This window comes from Pelodiscus sinensis, chromosome 1 (assembly GCF_049634645.1).
Source record: "Pelodiscus sinensis isolate JC-2024 chromosome 1, ASM4963464v1, whole genome shotgun sequence".
Taxonomy (NCBI): Eukaryota; Metazoa; Chordata; order Testudines; family Trionychidae; genus Pelodiscus; species Pelodiscus sinensis.
Window position 1 is genome coordinate 186,261,899 of NC_134711.1, and position 15,888 is coordinate 186,277,786.

The window sequence follows — 15,888 nt, forward strand, 5'->3', positions numbered from 1 at the left end:
TGGAGCAGCCTGTATGCTGGGAGTTCAGGCCTCATGCAGACAAGGGCTGCTGCTGCCCACACTACGGAGCAGCAGGCCGGAGCAGCTCCGTGTGGGGAGCCAGTTTTTAAAGATACAGAGGCAGCAGCAGAGGGTGGGGTGGGGATGGGGGTAAGCAGGGGCCTCCCTGAGAGTGGAGCTGGAACCGTGAGCACACTGGCTGCCAGCTCTGCCCCAGGGAGTATTTTAGTAACCATGTAACCGATAATATTATTTGCGGCTACATGATTACTAAAATAAAAAAGTTATCTACCATCCCTATTAAGTAGTTATTTGCTGGCAGGAGTGACAGTTCTGCAGTATTTTATGATACAATGTGTTAGGCATGACAGCTGAAGACAAAAAATATTTAACAAAAAGTAATGAAGCAACAGATATCTTGACATTGATGAGAGACAACTTGTGACAATTTGTCAGCAAAGTAATGCGTAAGAGGAAGAATATTTGCAGTTTAAGATGTTTTGGCAGCGGCTAAGAAACAGTGCAGTGTACTTCAAGATTTCCTTTAAATTTAAAAACATGGACACACAATTTTCCACGACATTTACAGCAGTCCCATAGATCTGGAAAAATTTTATATTTGATACTCCTAAGAATTGTAATTTAATATTAAAGAACATTAGAATAAAGGCTAAAAAAGAAATTTAAGAAAAAACTAAATATTGTAGATGTGAACCCTTTGGGATTTTCTTTCATCCTCTACCCTTAGTTCCTGATTTTAGGGAACTCTATCAGTTTCCCTAAAGAGATAGGAAAACATGATAGTCTTGATAAGCAAAAGTAAGTATTTAAATATCTAAATTATGTCCAAGGCAAGTAAGACACCCCCCAGAAAAATATTAGAAATACAATCAGTTTTAGACCATTAAACATTTTATTAATGTGACTGTAGTGCATATACTTGAATTTACTATGACTGGTCAAAATAGGAGAACTCAGCATTGGCCTATCACCTTCCATTGAAGTCAAAGAGAGCAGAATTAAGCCAAACATTGAATGCTTTGGAATATCTTGCTTCAATGCAAAAGGAAAAATAACCTTATGACAACAAAACAGATTACTTCCTATCAACTATATAACTAAACAAATGTATATGGAAGAATTCAGTTCCCAGCTCTAGTTGTCATTTAGCTTTCTCTATATTTCTATATATAGTTTAGACTTTGTGCTGGTCTGTCTGTGAGTCCATTTGTTCAAGAACTCCTCCTAAATGGTAAGAGCTAGAGCCACTAAATTTGGTAGGCAGCTTCCCCTACTCCTAACTTAAAGCAATGTCAGGATCTGGTTGTGACAGGAGAACTGGAAGTCCAAGGAAAATGACTGTATTCCATAGCATGCAAAGGGAGGGGTTGTTGTTCGAAGGGATGCAATATGAGAGTAATCACACAGCTGCCCCCAGTGGCTATGGGAGTGGCCAGCAGGGTGGGTACACAGCCATCTTGTGCCTATCCCCAAGTGCTTTTCCCCAGGCCTCTGGGGTTGGAGAGACCCCAAGTGGGCCTGGAAGGAGCCTGTGAGAGGAGCAAACTGGCAGACTGGTGGGGGTGGGGAGAGGACAGGCTCCTGGGGGCAGGAGACACCACACCCTGAGCCCCTCCTCATCACCCAATCTTTACTCTCTCAGCACCACCCCCATCCCCAAAGCTTTGCCCTAAAGGACTCAGGCAATGCCAGCCAGGTAAGTCTGCTAGTTAAGAAATAAAACCATTTCAACAATCAGTTATTTGTTTAATAATATACAATACATAGCTCTTAAATATCCTTTTTTATGAGTAGATCTCAAAGCCCTCTATGAAGGAGGTCAGTAGAACATAAGAACAGCCATACTGGGTCAGATCAATGATCCATCTAGCCCAATATCCTGTCTTTCTACAGTTGCCAATACCAGATGCCCCACAGGGAGGAAACACAACACGTAATTCTCAAGTGATCCCTCCCCTGCCACCCATTTCCAGATAAAGAGAGACTAGGGACACCATTCCTACCCATCCGGGCTAATAGCCATTGATGGACTTAACCTCCGTGAATCTATCTAGCTCTCTTTTGAACCTTGTTAAAGTTCTAGCCTTCACCGCATCCTCTGGCAAGGAGTTCCACATGCTGACTGTGCGCTGAGTGAAGAAAAACTTCCGTTTGTATGTTTTAAATCTGCTACCTATTAATTTCATTTGGTGACCCCTAGTCCTTATATTGTGGGAATAAATAAATAACTTTTCCTTATTCACTTTTTCCACACCCGTATATGATTTTATCATATACACACTACATATAGAGAAACTCAAGTACAGAGTGGCAAAATGACTTGTTCACAGTTACCCAGCAGGCTAGTAGCGGAGCCAGGAATAGGGAACCAATACCAACCACACCTAGTTTAGATAACTCTTTCAGCAACTGGAGCAGATGAATTGGTAAGTGTCCTAGCACTGACAAGACTTCAGAGTTTTCTTACATTTCTAAAAATTACTGTAGTATCTTATTTAAACATGGCCGAGGTTCCAATTAATTTCTGTTGCAAATGCCTTTATCAGCAAGGAAAAACATCTGGTTTACTTCACTGATAGGAATATCCCTCAAAGCAGGGATTGCTTCTTCTTGAGTTTTCTTCTGCTGCTGATTTTTTGCAAAGTTATCTGTAGAAAAAGTAACAAGACATTTCACTATTACAGGATTAAAAATTGATGGTATAAAATGAAATACTTTGTTTTTCTGCTACACGTGTCAGACTCCTATACCTTATCAAAATAAAAACATATTGCACTGATTTCATATCACACCTAGCTACAACCTAATTCTATGCAACATTTAATATCACTTCTGAGACATTAACAGCATCGCTCTGGTTTACTGAGAGTGTATTTTATTGGTAATGTCCTGTTAGCAAAGATTCATAGTGCTGATTTAAGAATTATCCCCAACGCTTTCGGTCTGTTGATGTGTGCTGCTGAGCTGCCCTTTTTGTTCTTGACCTCATCAACTTTCTATCCAGTCATCAGTTTAGTTACCATCTTTTCTGCAGAGTCTATATTTGTATCTTTCCACTTCTAAGAAAACTTCAGTGGAAGCAAGTCAATACAAATCAGTGAAACACGCCTCAAATATTAATTTTGTTGGTTTTCATTAGAAGTGAATGGACATAGAAGTTACTTTTAGGACAGACTTGGATTCTAATGATCTGGCTAACTTTCGCATTCTCCCACGTTCTAGTTCAGGAAAAGCACTTATTAGCAAATAAAAATATGCCATCTTGAGAAACATGGGAAAGTACTGAGCAAGCTACTTATATTTCAAGTAATCAGAACTTGACTGATAAACAGAAGTACAATCCCTGGGCAAAAGTAACAAATGCTAGACTATAATAGCTGTCCTAGAGAAGATAAATTTTGAAAAAAGTAGAACAGTCAAAAATTGTAGTTGTAACACTGCATTGTAATGAAATTTGAACAAAACCTATAATTGTTCCTAACGCAGGAGTGGGCAAAAGGGCCTCCGCAGCTGGATCCAGCCCACCAAGTGGGTGGATCCGGTCCACGGAGGCCCTGCTGCTCCCCTGCCCCCAAGCCTATTAGGGACTGGGGGCGGGGGAGTGCCTGAAGCCTTCTCCGCTCAGCCACCCGCTGCTTGCAGGGCAGGGGCTGAGCAGAGAAGGCTTTCAGCACTCCCCTGCTCCCAGGCCCTAATTGGCTGGGGTGGGGGAATGTGTGGGCACAAAGCCTCCTCCTGCCATGCGAGCAGCACGGGGCGCTTGGAAGCACCGTGCGCTGCTTGCAGGGGCGGGGGATGGGGTGGGGAAGAACAGAGGCATTTTTGCACACTCCCCTGCCCAATTATAGTCTGGGGGTGGGGTAGCCCCACTCCTACCTGTTTAGGCCCTGCTCCTTCCGGAGTGGCCTGGGGCTACTGCAAAAATTTTTGAAGTGGCCCCCAGGCAAAAATTATTGCCCACCCCTGTCCTAATGGCTCCTTCAATACACCAATATATTAAACATACTTGAATTTTCAATGCTTTGAATTTGGTTTAGTTTAGTTATATCAGCAAGTATTTTTATGGTGGTTGACAATAACTTTTTAAAAAGGCTTAAAAATAAACAAGAAAATTATCAACTACCTGTAATGGTGTGCACAGAGTTGAGTGGTGCAGTACTCATCATGTTAATTCCAAAGAGTAGTAAATAGCCAATTCCTAAAGTAACTAAAAGATATATAGGCAAAGCAACTGCCCAGTACCTACAGAATAAAATTTCTTTTAAAATGACATCTCACAAAAGAAAAGTCCTTAGTAAAAATATTTCCAGCTATAAATCAACCAAGACTATACAGAAGTAAAAGTAAGTACAAAAAAAAATACAAAATCCCCACACTAAAAGAGACCACCCAAAAAATGCAGTTAATTAAGTAAAGACTCATTGTGACCATTATGGAACAACAGCGAAATAAATGTCACACAGTTTATTTGGGAGTTTAATCAATTTTAGCATATTTTAGAAAAAAAAAAGAGCTTTGTTAAACTGTCAAATCTGTCAAATTACTTTAACACATCAAATTACTTTAACATGTCATTTTAAATTACTGATAATATTTCAGAGTAAATTATTGTTTGTGAGGCATTACTTTACATAAATACAGGCAGTCCCCGGGTTACATGGATCCGACTTGCATCGGATCCCTACTTACAAACGGGGTGAGGCAACCCCGCACTAGCTGCTTCCCCCCAGCAGACCAGGGAGACGCGAAGCGGCTTTTCTCAGCAGACACCTCAGCTTGAGAATAAAGGACTGAGGGAAGTGAGGTGTGGGAGAATAAAACTGAGCTCTGGAGAAATGTTTGGCTAGAGTTTCCCCTACAATATGTACAAGTTCCGACTTACATACAAATTCAACTTAAGAACAAACCTACAGTCCCTATCTTGTACGTAACCCGGGGACTGCCTGTACTGTAGTTTTTTGTTAAGAGAAACATTAAATCTCCTTGTTTAAGTTGGATAAGATGTAAGGTCTTTTAAATATAAAAGGGCATGGGCACAACTTTTCTGGGTATGTGTTTGTTCTTAGAAAAAGTGTGAGAATATAGTTATATTTTCACATGTTTAACAGTGAATGAAATTAACCTACTTTTGAGGCCAGTACGTTAGTTCCAATGAGAATAACCAAGATTCAGGAACATATGCCCATACAAGGTATAACACTGTGCAAATAAAGAATTAAAGTTAATAGTTTGACCTTAATGATCCAGTTTAAATTGTTTTAGGAGGTAAATTAGTTCAATGCTAACAGCACTACCATTACAAAGCATACAAATTACAACAATTAGTTCTACAGATTACAAAAAACATCCGCTAAAATACTGCAGAGAATTTTAACATGAACACACAAATTATGCCATAGGTATACAAACTTTATAACTGATGGTACTTCAGTTTTTTTTCTTGGTATTTGTTTTCTAATTTCAAAATAAAATAGACAAGAATTCCTTGCATCATTTGTTTTTTAAAACATCTTTTTAAAACACCTTAAAATTCACATTTTTAAATACAATTAACATTTTAAAAACATTGATCCAATATATTTTATAGGTCTTCAGAAATATGCAAAAATGACTTTGGTATGTAGAACTACAGGACTACACTGAACCAAAAAAAATCTAATTCTGCAATCAAAAACAGCAATAATGTTAACGGGTAATTAGACTACCCAAGGACAGCAGAATTCAGCCATTAAAAAAACAAAAAGCCAAACAACTCTCATGATAACAACTCTGGCAAGTACCAAAGTTATTTTATTGGGATTCTACACATCTTTAATGAACTAAATTATTTTAAAAAGAAAATATTATTCAGGTATGCACTTAAGAGGCTATCACAATGGAAAATTTAAAAAGTAAAGACCCCAAAAAAGGGATTAGGATGGCAGCGTACTAGGTATTTTACATTGCTTTTTTTGTTCCAGAAAGCTCAAAATTTAGAATTCTGGCTTGTGAGTAAACATACAAATGGGGAATTGGTGAAGGATAAGGTCAAGTCCTAACTGTCACAAAACTGAAAGAAGTTACTAGAACTTAGTACAGGCAGTCCCTGGGTTACGTACAAGATAGGGACTGTAGGTTTGTTCTTAAGTTGAATCTGTATGTAAGTCGGAACTGGCATCCAGATTCAGCCGCTGAATCTGGACACCAGTTCTGACTTACATACAGATTCAACTTAAGAACCCCAGGCGTCCCCAAGTCAGCTGCTGCTGAAACTGATCAGCAGCTGATTCCAGGAAGCCCGGGGCAGAGCAACTCTGCCTCGGGCTTCCTGTAGTCAGCTGCTGGTCAGTTTCAGCAGCGGCTAACTTGGGGACGCCAGGGGCAGAGCAGCTCGGGTGCTGCTGGGTTGGTCCAGTAGCGCCAAGGAACGGTGCTGTGGGACCAACCGGCAGCGCCCCACCTGCTCTACCACAGGCCCTGGGCTTTGCTCCACATCTCCCTGGTCTGCTGAGGGGGGCACTAGCTGCGCCCCCTCCAGCAGACCAGAGAGACGCGGAGCAAAGCGGCGGAGGACCCGGGCCGGACCCGCTGCGCTTCCAGATCAGCTGGAAGCGCCGCGGTCCGGCCCGGGTCCTGCGCTGCTTTGCTCCGCGTCTCCCTGGTCTGCAGACCAGGGAGACGCTGAACAAAGCGGCGGAGGACCCAGGGCCGGACCCGCGGCCGCTTCTAGATCAGCTGGAAGCGCCGGGGGTCCGGCCCCGGGTCCTGCGCGGCTTTGTTCAGCGTCTCCCTGGTCTGCAGACCAGAGAGACGCTGAGCAAAGCGGTGCAGGACCCGAGGCCGGACCCGCGGTGCTTCCAGCTGATCTGGAAGCGGCCGCGGGTCCGGCCCCGGGTCCTGGGCCGCTTTGCTCCCCGTCTTCCTGGTCTGCTGGCTCCTGCAGCAGACCAGGGAGACGGGGAGCAGCTTTTCTCGCCCCGGGAGGAGGCGGGCGGCGGGACCAGGTGTCCCGCCGCTCCAGTCCTCCTGGGCGAGAAAATCCCCATTCGTATCTGCGGATCCGACATAAGTCGGATCCGCGTAACTCGGGGACTGTCTGTACTTGTTTAAAATGCATGTCTTACAGAAAATGATTTGGAATGCGAATACATTTGGGATTACTGATTTCAACTAGTTAGGAACCATGAGGCTGACAAAAATGTTATCGATTACATGATTAACTGATAAGCAGCTCTGCATTTAAAGGAGCCTGGGAGCTGGCGAGCTGGCTCAGTCCCAGGCTGCACCGGATCTGGCAGCTATTCCTGCTGTGGCTCTACATTTAAATGTTGCCAAGGGGGAGGGGAGAGTTGTGTGTAGCTGGTAGCATTAACGGATTAGTATCAGCATATCGGTTTATCATTTAACTGGCTACACTATTACATCCCTAATTTCAATGCCAATGTATTAATCCAAAAATATTTCTCTTAAGAGGAACAGTAAAGTCAATTTTGGTCCAAAGTTAAGCTTTTACATCTTAGATCAACAGAACATTTACTAGAATAAGGATACAGAACATGACATCTCGGAGCAGGGTCTTGTGGGAAAACCCTTAAAAGGAGTGAAGCCCTCCTTAGCTGCACCCCGGCTAAGCTGCTTGACATTGGATTCCTGAAGCCAAGTCCTCTTCTGTCCCTGAAAACTGCTGTGGTGCTTCATTTTTCATATCAGTCTTTGATGTGCTAAATTTGCAGTCCCTAAACTATCCTCTAACTGTTGGAAGAGAAGGAGCACACATTTTCTAGTTAGTTTTCTCAACCCAAAAGCTTCATACTTGCTCAAAGGGTGTATGGGCTCTGCTACTGCATTCCTTACCCTGTGAGTATCTCCAGCACCTGCCTCTGCAGAAGCGCATTATTGCTGAAAACAGCAGCAGTGAAACTGATGTGATTCTTATGTCAGTCTTCACTGCTCTTGCCCAGAATCCTTTGACTATCAGTAGCCCATTTTCAGAATTTGTTTTGTACCTTTAACTGAAGTTAAAGTCAGAGTGCCAACTGTGTACATAAGATATGCTGTACACTTAGCCTACTTGAAAGGTTTTCAACTAATTCCCTGAAATATAGCTATGGGCAGAGGCTGAACCGCCCACATTGGGGAGGCTAGCCTGCTGGCCCCACCTGTTCTGCCTGAGGCCCTGTCTCCCACACACTTAGGGTACGTCTAGACTACATGCCTCTGTCACCAGAGGCATGTAGATTAGGCTACCAGGCATAGGAAAATGAAGCGGCGATTTAAATAATCGCTGCTTCATTTAAATTTACATGGCTGCCACACTGAGCCAATCAGCTGTTTGTCAGCTCAGCGCGATAGTCTGGACGCGCGGGTGTCAACATCAAAGGCATTTGTCGACCACCCAGGTAAACTGCATCCCAGGAGGCATACCTGGGTGGTCGACAAATGCCTTTGATGTCGACACCCGCGCGTCCAGACTACCGCGCTGAGCCGACAAACAGCTGATCGGCTCAGCGCGGCAGCCATGTAAATTTAAATGAAGCGGCGATTATTTAAATCGTCGCTTCATTTTCCTATGCCTGGTAGCTTAATATACATGCCTCTGGCGACAGAGGCATGTAGTCTAGATGTACCCCAAAACACCCACTCTCTTAACAGGAGGAGCCCTGAAGGCCTCCCCTGCAACAAGGGGAGCCCTCACCTGCTGGCCCAAACCAAATGAGGCCGAGCTGCCTGTCCATCCCTAGCACTGGACCTCCCTCTCCTGGTCATAGGCCAAGCCATCAGCCCTGCAGCTTGCCCCCCTTTGTCTGAGCCAGTGCCTCCCACCTGCACTGTGCTGGGTGCGCTGCTAGCCTCCCTGAAGCCCCCTCCCACCCAGACAAACTTCCCCAAATGCCAGGCTGGTCTCTTGAGCATCATCCCTCCCAGCAACCCTGGACAAGCTGCCTCACTTCCCTGCCAGATGCCCTCCGGCCATCCATCCAATGGCTTGCCATGTCTTAGTTCTCACTCTCCTTCCCAAGAGTAGGTAGGATGCTGTGAAAACCCCCAGAAAGGTGGTGGTGATGGTGGAGTGGCTGAACCACTGCAGTCCAGGAATCCAATGGCAGGTGGGCAGCAGGGAAGGCTGAGCCTTACTATGCCTATATACTACCACCTGTCCATGAATATAGCCGTTCCCTCGGCACACTCAGCTACACGGCCACTAGCAGCAGTATCACGGAGAACAAAAATCCAAAAGAATGCAAGAGAACTGACTACTTGGACTCATGGGTGGTAAATATTATAGACTTGGGCAAGCCAACTGTCTGCCATGGCTCCGCCCTGGCTCCCTCCTGAATTTCCCAGCACACAGCCCTAGTTAAGGCTGGCTGATGTACTGTGGGGACTGAGGGCAGTAAACACTAGGGCTGTGCTGTCTGTCATTAGCCCCAAAGTTGCAAAATGTTTTAATAGTTCAGAGGAACAAGGAAGTGAGGTCACATCTTTTACTGGACCAATTTCTATTGGTGAACAAGAGTTGCTTCTGAGCTTATAGACAGGGCACTCCCTAGCAATGCTGGTGCTGTAAGCAACCCAGCACCTGCATCCCTCCTCAGAATGGAGGGGGAGAGGGCAGGGAGGAGTTCTGCAGGGGGGCAGAAGCTGAGGGGTACAGGAGCACTGCAAGGCGGCTCACCTGAAGCCTCTGGGGAGCGAATGAAAGGCTCCAGGCACAGCCGCTTGCTGCTCCTGTTGAGTCCTCCGGCCCTTGCTGCTTGTCACCGCCCGGTGAGTGGGATGAGGGGCTGGTCCCTGGATCCGATATGCAGCCTACTGCTGCATATTTCATGAATTTGGAGGGATGGTCCTGCTCACAGAGCACTAAAGTTTATCTATTTCACTAACAAGAGTTGGTTAAATAAAAGATATTACCTCAACATCTTGTCTCTACAGTATCCTGGGCTCAACAAGGTTACAATATTGCAAAAAATAATTCAGTTTTTCATAACAGGTAATATAATTTTATTACATGAGAAGTATTAATGTAAACATTCTTTTTAAAAACTTCTACACCTTACTAGAGGCACCTGTTTAGTACAGCAAATACATATAGCACTTTACTTAGAAAGTAAGCATACTTACTAAAGCCAAACTGGGAGCCTAAGAAAAGAACAAACCCATATATTGCTCTTTCAGGCAATGGGGCTGGAGAGTTTTCGACCATGCTAGTGTCTTCTTTTTAACTGAGAAAAAGAAATTAATTACAAGAAGCTGTCAGGAACACATCATCTTTTTTTAAAACAGGTTTCCAAGATATTGAGAAGCCCATGAATATGTTATCCTCTCACTTTCATCTTCTTTGTGGCTATCGGGAAAGGGACTTAAATAGCTTTGTTCCCAGTGCAACGTGAGCGCTAGCATACTCCAGGGCCACGTGTTGCCACGGCTCCTGACAAAGGAGCCTGCTTTTTAACTAGATTTGCAAATTCCTGGCATGGTGACACCAGGAGGGCTTGCGAAAACCAGTATTTCCCATTCCTTTTAGCACTGATCTCACTGGTGGGCACAGCCTGCCCCTGTGGGGAAAAAGAACCATGCAAGGCCTTGTAGCAGAACTAGGCACCCAAAAGGTGGCTTGCTCCACTTTGGGGCAGTGCAGGCAGAGTGCAGCCTGTGGGTGGGTGCCAAGCCCTAGTGCTTTCCAGAGCACCTGCCACCGCAAATGCAGAGATGGGTGAACTAGGCAAGGCCTGGGGAAAATCCAACCACAGAGCAACTCTCTTCCCACTGGGGCAGAGCAGCAGCAGTGCTGTACAAAGCGTTGGGGGTGGGGACCCTTTTTTGGGACAGGGCCTGCTGACCCAAAGAAAAATCAGTCAAGGATAATCTGCACACAAGTGAGAAGCATCCCCCCCCCCACCACACTGACGTGGCCCTAAGAAGGAGAAAGCCACTCGCCACAGCCCCCTCCCACCAGAGCCCAGGCTAGCAGATCTGCGTGCTCCAGCCCCACGGCTCCCCAGCGCTGAGGAGCAGCCCTGAGCCTCTGGGCCGCAGCCAGCTCCCCAGCCTCAGGTCCCCCGCCCCTGCCTGGGCCAGTCCCCGCCCGCCACCGGCTCGCTCAGGGGACGCGAACTCCCCACCCGCGGACCCTCCCCATGAAAAGCGCCGGGCTCACAGCAGCCACGTGACACCCAAGGGGCGAAGCGCCGCCCCCCGCCCTGCAGCCAGGCGACGCAGCTGGGAGGGGGAGGGGCTCCCTGCCCTGCCCGCGGCACATCCCCCGCGCCGCTTCTCCTCCGCCTGACGTGCCGACACGACGCACGGAGACGCGCGCCCGAAGGCGTCGCCTGTGCATGACGTCAAGAGAAGCCGTGGTCGCCACTTCCCCGCCTGCGCAGTGTTTGCCAACACAAGGAGAGTGGGGAACCCACCGCTCCTGCCTGGGTCTCTCGCGCAGACGCCGCAAGCCCTCACCCCCGTGCTGAAATCTCTGCGTCAGAGGGCAAGCAGCCAATCGAAGCGCTGGGGCGGATGCGTGCGTGGGGGCGGGGCTGCTTTGCCTGAGGCTCTGCTGCGCCTTGCTTGTGGTAGCGCTGGACGGGCCGCTCGCCCCCTGCAAGAAGCGCGCGCTGTCCGACCCGGTGAGTTGCGGGGTGTCGGTTGAACGATCGTTGGTGCGCTCGCGCGGTATCCCCGCCTCTCATGTGCCGGGCGGGCGGGTTGTTCTCAGCTTCACACACTTCCGGCGGGTCACAGGTTCTCGCCGCCCGTGGGGCTTTTTGCTAGGGACGCCCAGCCCCGGCCCGCCCGTTTCCTCTGCCCCGGCCCGGAGCTTGTGGCGAAGGCAGCGGGCGCGCCCGGAGGAAGGCGTGGCCGGGCGGGCGGGCCGGGGGGTCCTGCCCGAGCAGCTTCCGCCGCCTCCGTTGCAAAGTGTCTCGTGAGGCGGGGCTCGGTCTGAGTCGCGTCCTTGGCACGCCCATGCCATGTAAGCAGCCCCCGCTGTAGCCTAGGGAGCGCGCCTCCTGTCCTGCCCGGTTGTTAGCCCCAGCAGCCAGGGCAGGACTCTGTGTGGTGTAGAGACTATCCCGGCCGCCTGTTTATCCAGCAGTTCCCGTGAGCATGCTTGGCTCACTCCGGACTAGCGCGGGGAGACGTTTCCTACAGAGCTGGGTGGATGAGCTTCCCTTCCGGGGGTGACAGACCACCGATAGGACCTGCCCTTGTCTTCATAGACATGTACCTGTATCCTATGAAATGAGGTTGAGAGATTAGTTCTCTTAATGTTACAAACAGCCTGAGCTGGCTTTGGCTCCCCCGGGTCAAGACATGACGGCTGTCTGCCTTAATTGTCCTGTACTGAAATAGACAATGCTTAGAATCTGCTGTATGATGACCACAGTTATGTTTCTGTGGTGAAACATGCAAACCAATCCAGACCGCATACAGGGTGCCAAGTTAGACAAAAGAACTTTGAAATTCTAAACCAAAGGGTCTTTAGAATGGATGAAATTGAACCATAGAGCTGAGGTGAGAGAGTTACTGACTGAAGACCTCATTGTGTTCATAAAAGAGCTATGTAGCACTTTAAAGACTAACAAGATGGCTTATTAAGTGATGAGCTTTCGTGGGCCAGACCCACTTCCTCAGATCAATGATATTTTCTTGCGCAGGAAATTCATGTTGCCTGTCTACACTGGCCTCTTCTGGAAGAGCTTTTGTGCAAGAGGGCTTATTCCTGAGCGGAAGCGGAAGAGTTCTCACACAAGGAGCCCTGATTTTATACATTAGAACGTCAGTTTTCTTGCGCAAAACATGCAGCCAGTGTAGACAGGCAGCAAGCTTTTGCGCAAGATCGCGCCAGCGTAGACACAGCCTCAGAGAATAGTCTATAGTTAAACCCATTTGTATAAGCAAACAAAGGATTTTGTAGCTTGGTGATAAAGTTACAAAGTCCCACAAACTGGACCCTATTGCTGCAAGTGAGGTTTGGCAAACACCTGATGATCCTGTCTGTGAATGGCTGGAGAAATACAAGTAGAGGCTTGCTACTTGGAAGAAGTGTCCATGGAGAGACAGAAAGAACACAGGTACAATATGCCAGGGAACCAAATCAAAAGCATTTTATGAATTTTTGTTAGTCTATGTAGTTTTTTGTGATTAGTGGAGAAAGTGCACTATAAAATGCAAATAACAAAATGTTTTGGGTCAGTTGGCATGGAGAGACTATGGTGTTGATTTGTTCTCTGTGATCCAGTATGAAAAATGTTGAGTCCTGAAGCCTACAAAAATCTTCATAGGCTGCAGGTATGAGGAGAGCCACAGACTATCATGCTGGCCAGTATTGTCTCTGTGTTTCCTATGTTTTCCCACCAATCTGTGTAGTCATCCCTTATCTCTAGTTTCATACTTAGATTTTATGCCTTTTAGAACAGGGATTGTCTTTGTTCTGTGTTTATGCAGTGCTTAGTCCTGATTTGTGACTCATCGAATAATGGTGCTGGTTATTTGGACTTCTGGACAATCCTGAGTGGAAAACTAAAATTCACAGTTGAAGGGCTCATTTCCCCTTTCATTAGATTATAATTTAATTTTGCAGACATTCTAAGGTCTGTTAGAGGAGTATTCCGATTGAGTCTTTTCTAATGCATTTGTGGCTTTCCCACCCCCCCCCAGGGATATGCACTATGGAAGAAACTACATTGGAATCAGACTTCAATGGCATCACTTTTCATCGTGGTTGTATTAAACCATGCTGTGAATTGGTAAGTAAACACTAATATGTAAGGGACTGGCAAGATGCCTAATGGAGGTTCTTATTCAGGTAGTCTACATGCTGCTTTTGTACTAATATAGCTGTCAAGGTGTAGGTTGCTTATTTTAACTTAAATCATACTGGTGTGATCTTTAATTAAAACAATTACACTGATAAACCACTACAGATTATTCCCCTAGGAATAGGCTGTATGGGTGACCACAGGGTGACTGTCTCTCAGAAGTAATCAGGGCTCTGTTTACCTCTGACAGGCTGACCTAGGGTGAAGGATCCATTGAAGGAAACCTGGGAAGAATGCTCCACAGTTGGAGAGTTTCTGGAAGGAAGGAAGTGTGAATTCTTAGTCTTAGGGTACATCTACACTGCAGATCTATTTCAGGATACCAGAAGTATCCTGAAATAGCTATTCCACGTCGATTGAAGCAGCCCATTATTTTAAAAATAGTTTTTGAAATAACAAGCGACTTATTCCAACATCCTGGTAACCCTCGTTCCTCAGGGTTAAGGGGAAATTCGGATTAGCAAGTGATTTCAAAATTTGGTGCTATTTCGAAATGCGTAGCACAAATTGTGTAACTTACTGTGAGCTAAGGGTGCTATATAGACACAGCCTTAGAGAATCTGGCTCTTATAGAAGACTTCCAGTCAGAAGCCCTGGAGGAAAAAGACATTAGATGTTGTCCTGAGGAATGGTCTTTGCACTTCGGCCTTAACCTAAGAGAAAGGACCCTTCCCCCTGTTAGTGAGAAGAGACCCCTGATTCTTGAAAAGGTTCCATGTCATGGATGCCTCACCGGTAAAGGACTTGGGACAACTTGGTTGACTGACTAATGTTGACTCAGCTCCTGCCTACTAGAGATGGTGAAGTGGAGGCCTTTTGATGTGATATTTCACCTATAGGATTGAATAAACTAGGCCCCATACAGGTGTTCAATATGCACTTCATAAAACTTTCACTCAGCGAAATGGAGGCAGAGTTGCAATGGCTGGGCTTCCAGGGGGCACACTAGTTTGAGAGCTCTCATTATGGTATGGTTACAGAAGTGGGGTATGAGGCTCACTCCCTTCATCTAGAGATGATAATATAGAATGATGCTTAAACTCATGTTGAGGGAAGGATGTTGCATGTTCGAAGGAGCAGCAGTGAAAACTCAAGGAACACATGTCACAGGCTGGCTGGGGAGCTCAGCAGTCCTTGTAGGCCTGGGTGTTGCAGATGCTGAAGGGAAAAGTCAGGTGGTCCCACTGAAGTAGTGTAGGTACTAAGAGCAGAAGGGGCATGCAAGTTGCGTTGTCTCTGGAGTAACAATGGAGATTACTGGCTGGTGCAGAGTACTACAGTACACCCAGGAAAGGCTGGGTCACAAAGGATACCTAAGCTCAGGCATAAGAAACCCAGATGCTTCTTAGAGACTGACAGTACACAGTTTGTGGCCAAGAAGAGTGATGTCCTAAGGTTAATGTGCTTGAAATAGGGAGAACGGAGGAATGTAAAGTTTTTGCCTGGCAAAAACTTTGAACTGTGAACAGAGGTGACTTCACCATGGGGATGCAAGAAATTGTGTAAGCTCTACCTGTAAACTCACAATATAGACCCAGGTAGAGTATGACCATATGCTTCATTCTTTCCCCTGCTCCCATAGGGCAGAAGCACATCGGTTCAAAGGGATTAATGGTCCCAGAATTTGCCAGGGAAGAAAGAAAGAAAAGGGCCGTGGGCTGGTCACATGGTGGTAAGCCCGGCCCACTTGAAGGCAGGCTATCGAGCCTATCAAGCCACGCCTGATGTGCTCCACCCTTTAGTGGCTATAGTCTGGCTTGGCTTAGTTCCAGTCAATAGCAGCCACCATGAGCAGGGCTATAAGGCCCAGTGGCTGAGTCAGTAGCAAGACTCCCTATTGCAGGGCACCAAGGCCAACTGGCCCAAGTCAGTAGTCAAAGTTAGGGATGTAAACGACTAGTCAACTATCTGGTAATCATTAGCTTATCAGATAGTTGACTAGTGATATGACCAGTCCCTTCTCAACCCTTGCTGCCTTTACCCGTTTCCCCCAGCACCATCTCCGTGGGGGGTAGGGGAGATAGAGGCCCAGTGGGAAACATCATGAGTGCAGACTGAAGCAGTCTGGGCT

General features: G+C 46.5%; 2 protein-coding genes across 7 annotated transcripts in view; one reads left to right on the top strand and one right to left on the bottom strand.

Moving 5' to 3' along the window:
• Positions 1-890: 890 nt before the first annotated feature.
• Positions 891-11,597, bottom strand: PIGP (phosphatidylinositol glycan anchor biosynthesis class P). Of its 4 annotated transcripts, XM_075911852.1 has the most exons (6): positions 11,159-11,338; positions 10,698-10,833; positions 10,123-10,223; positions 5,148-5,220; positions 4,145-4,263; positions 891-2,669 (listed from the first exon to the last, which is right to left on the bottom strand). In XM_075911852.1, the coding sequence occupies exons 3-6, from the start codon at positions 10,202-10,204 to the stop codon at positions 2,539-2,541; spliced, it is 405 nt and encodes a 134-aa protein (XP_075767967.1). In that variant the 5' UTR covers positions 10,205-10,223; positions 10,698-10,833; positions 11,159-11,338; the 3' UTR covers positions 891-2,538. The 4 variants fall into 4 exon arrangements, with proteins under 4 accessions (XP_075767967.1, XP_075767973.1, XP_075767977.1 ...); XM_075911858.1 differs by lacking the exons at positions 10,698-10,833; positions 11,159-11,338 and adding an exon at positions 11,458-11,597; XM_075911862.1 differs by lacking the exons at positions 10,698-10,833; positions 11,159-11,338 and adding an exon at positions 11,415-11,554.
• TTC3 (tetratricopeptide repeat domain 3) overlaps positions 11,493-15,888 on the top strand; it is a 158,214-nt gene continuing 153,818 nt past the window's right edge. For all 3 annotated transcript variants that reach the window (XM_075911810.1, XM_075911801.1, XM_075911793.1), the window contains exons 1-2: positions 11,493-11,624; positions 13,657-13,745. In XM_075911810.1, coding sequence (XP_075767925.1) covers positions 13,668-13,745 — 78 coding nt within the window. In that variant the 5' untranslated portion in view covers positions 11,493-11,624; positions 13,657-13,667. The remainder of the gene's footprint in view (positions 11,625-13,656; positions 13,746-15,888) is intronic.

Excerpts from the sequence above, each read along its gene's own strand:
- PIGP (XM_075911858.1), bottom strand. The coding sequence starts at position 10,204 with ATGGTCGAAAACTCTCCAGCCCCATTGCCTGAAAGAGCAATATATGGG. Across the intron at positions 5,221-10,122 it reads AGGCTCCCAGTTTGGCTTTA|TGTTATACCTTGTATGGGCA; the intron begins GTAAGTATGCTT and ends TTATTTGCACAG. Across the intron at positions 2,670-4,144 it reads CTCTGTGCACACCATTACAG|ATAACTTTGCAAAAAATCAG; the intron begins GTAGTTGATAAT and ends CTTTTTCTACAG.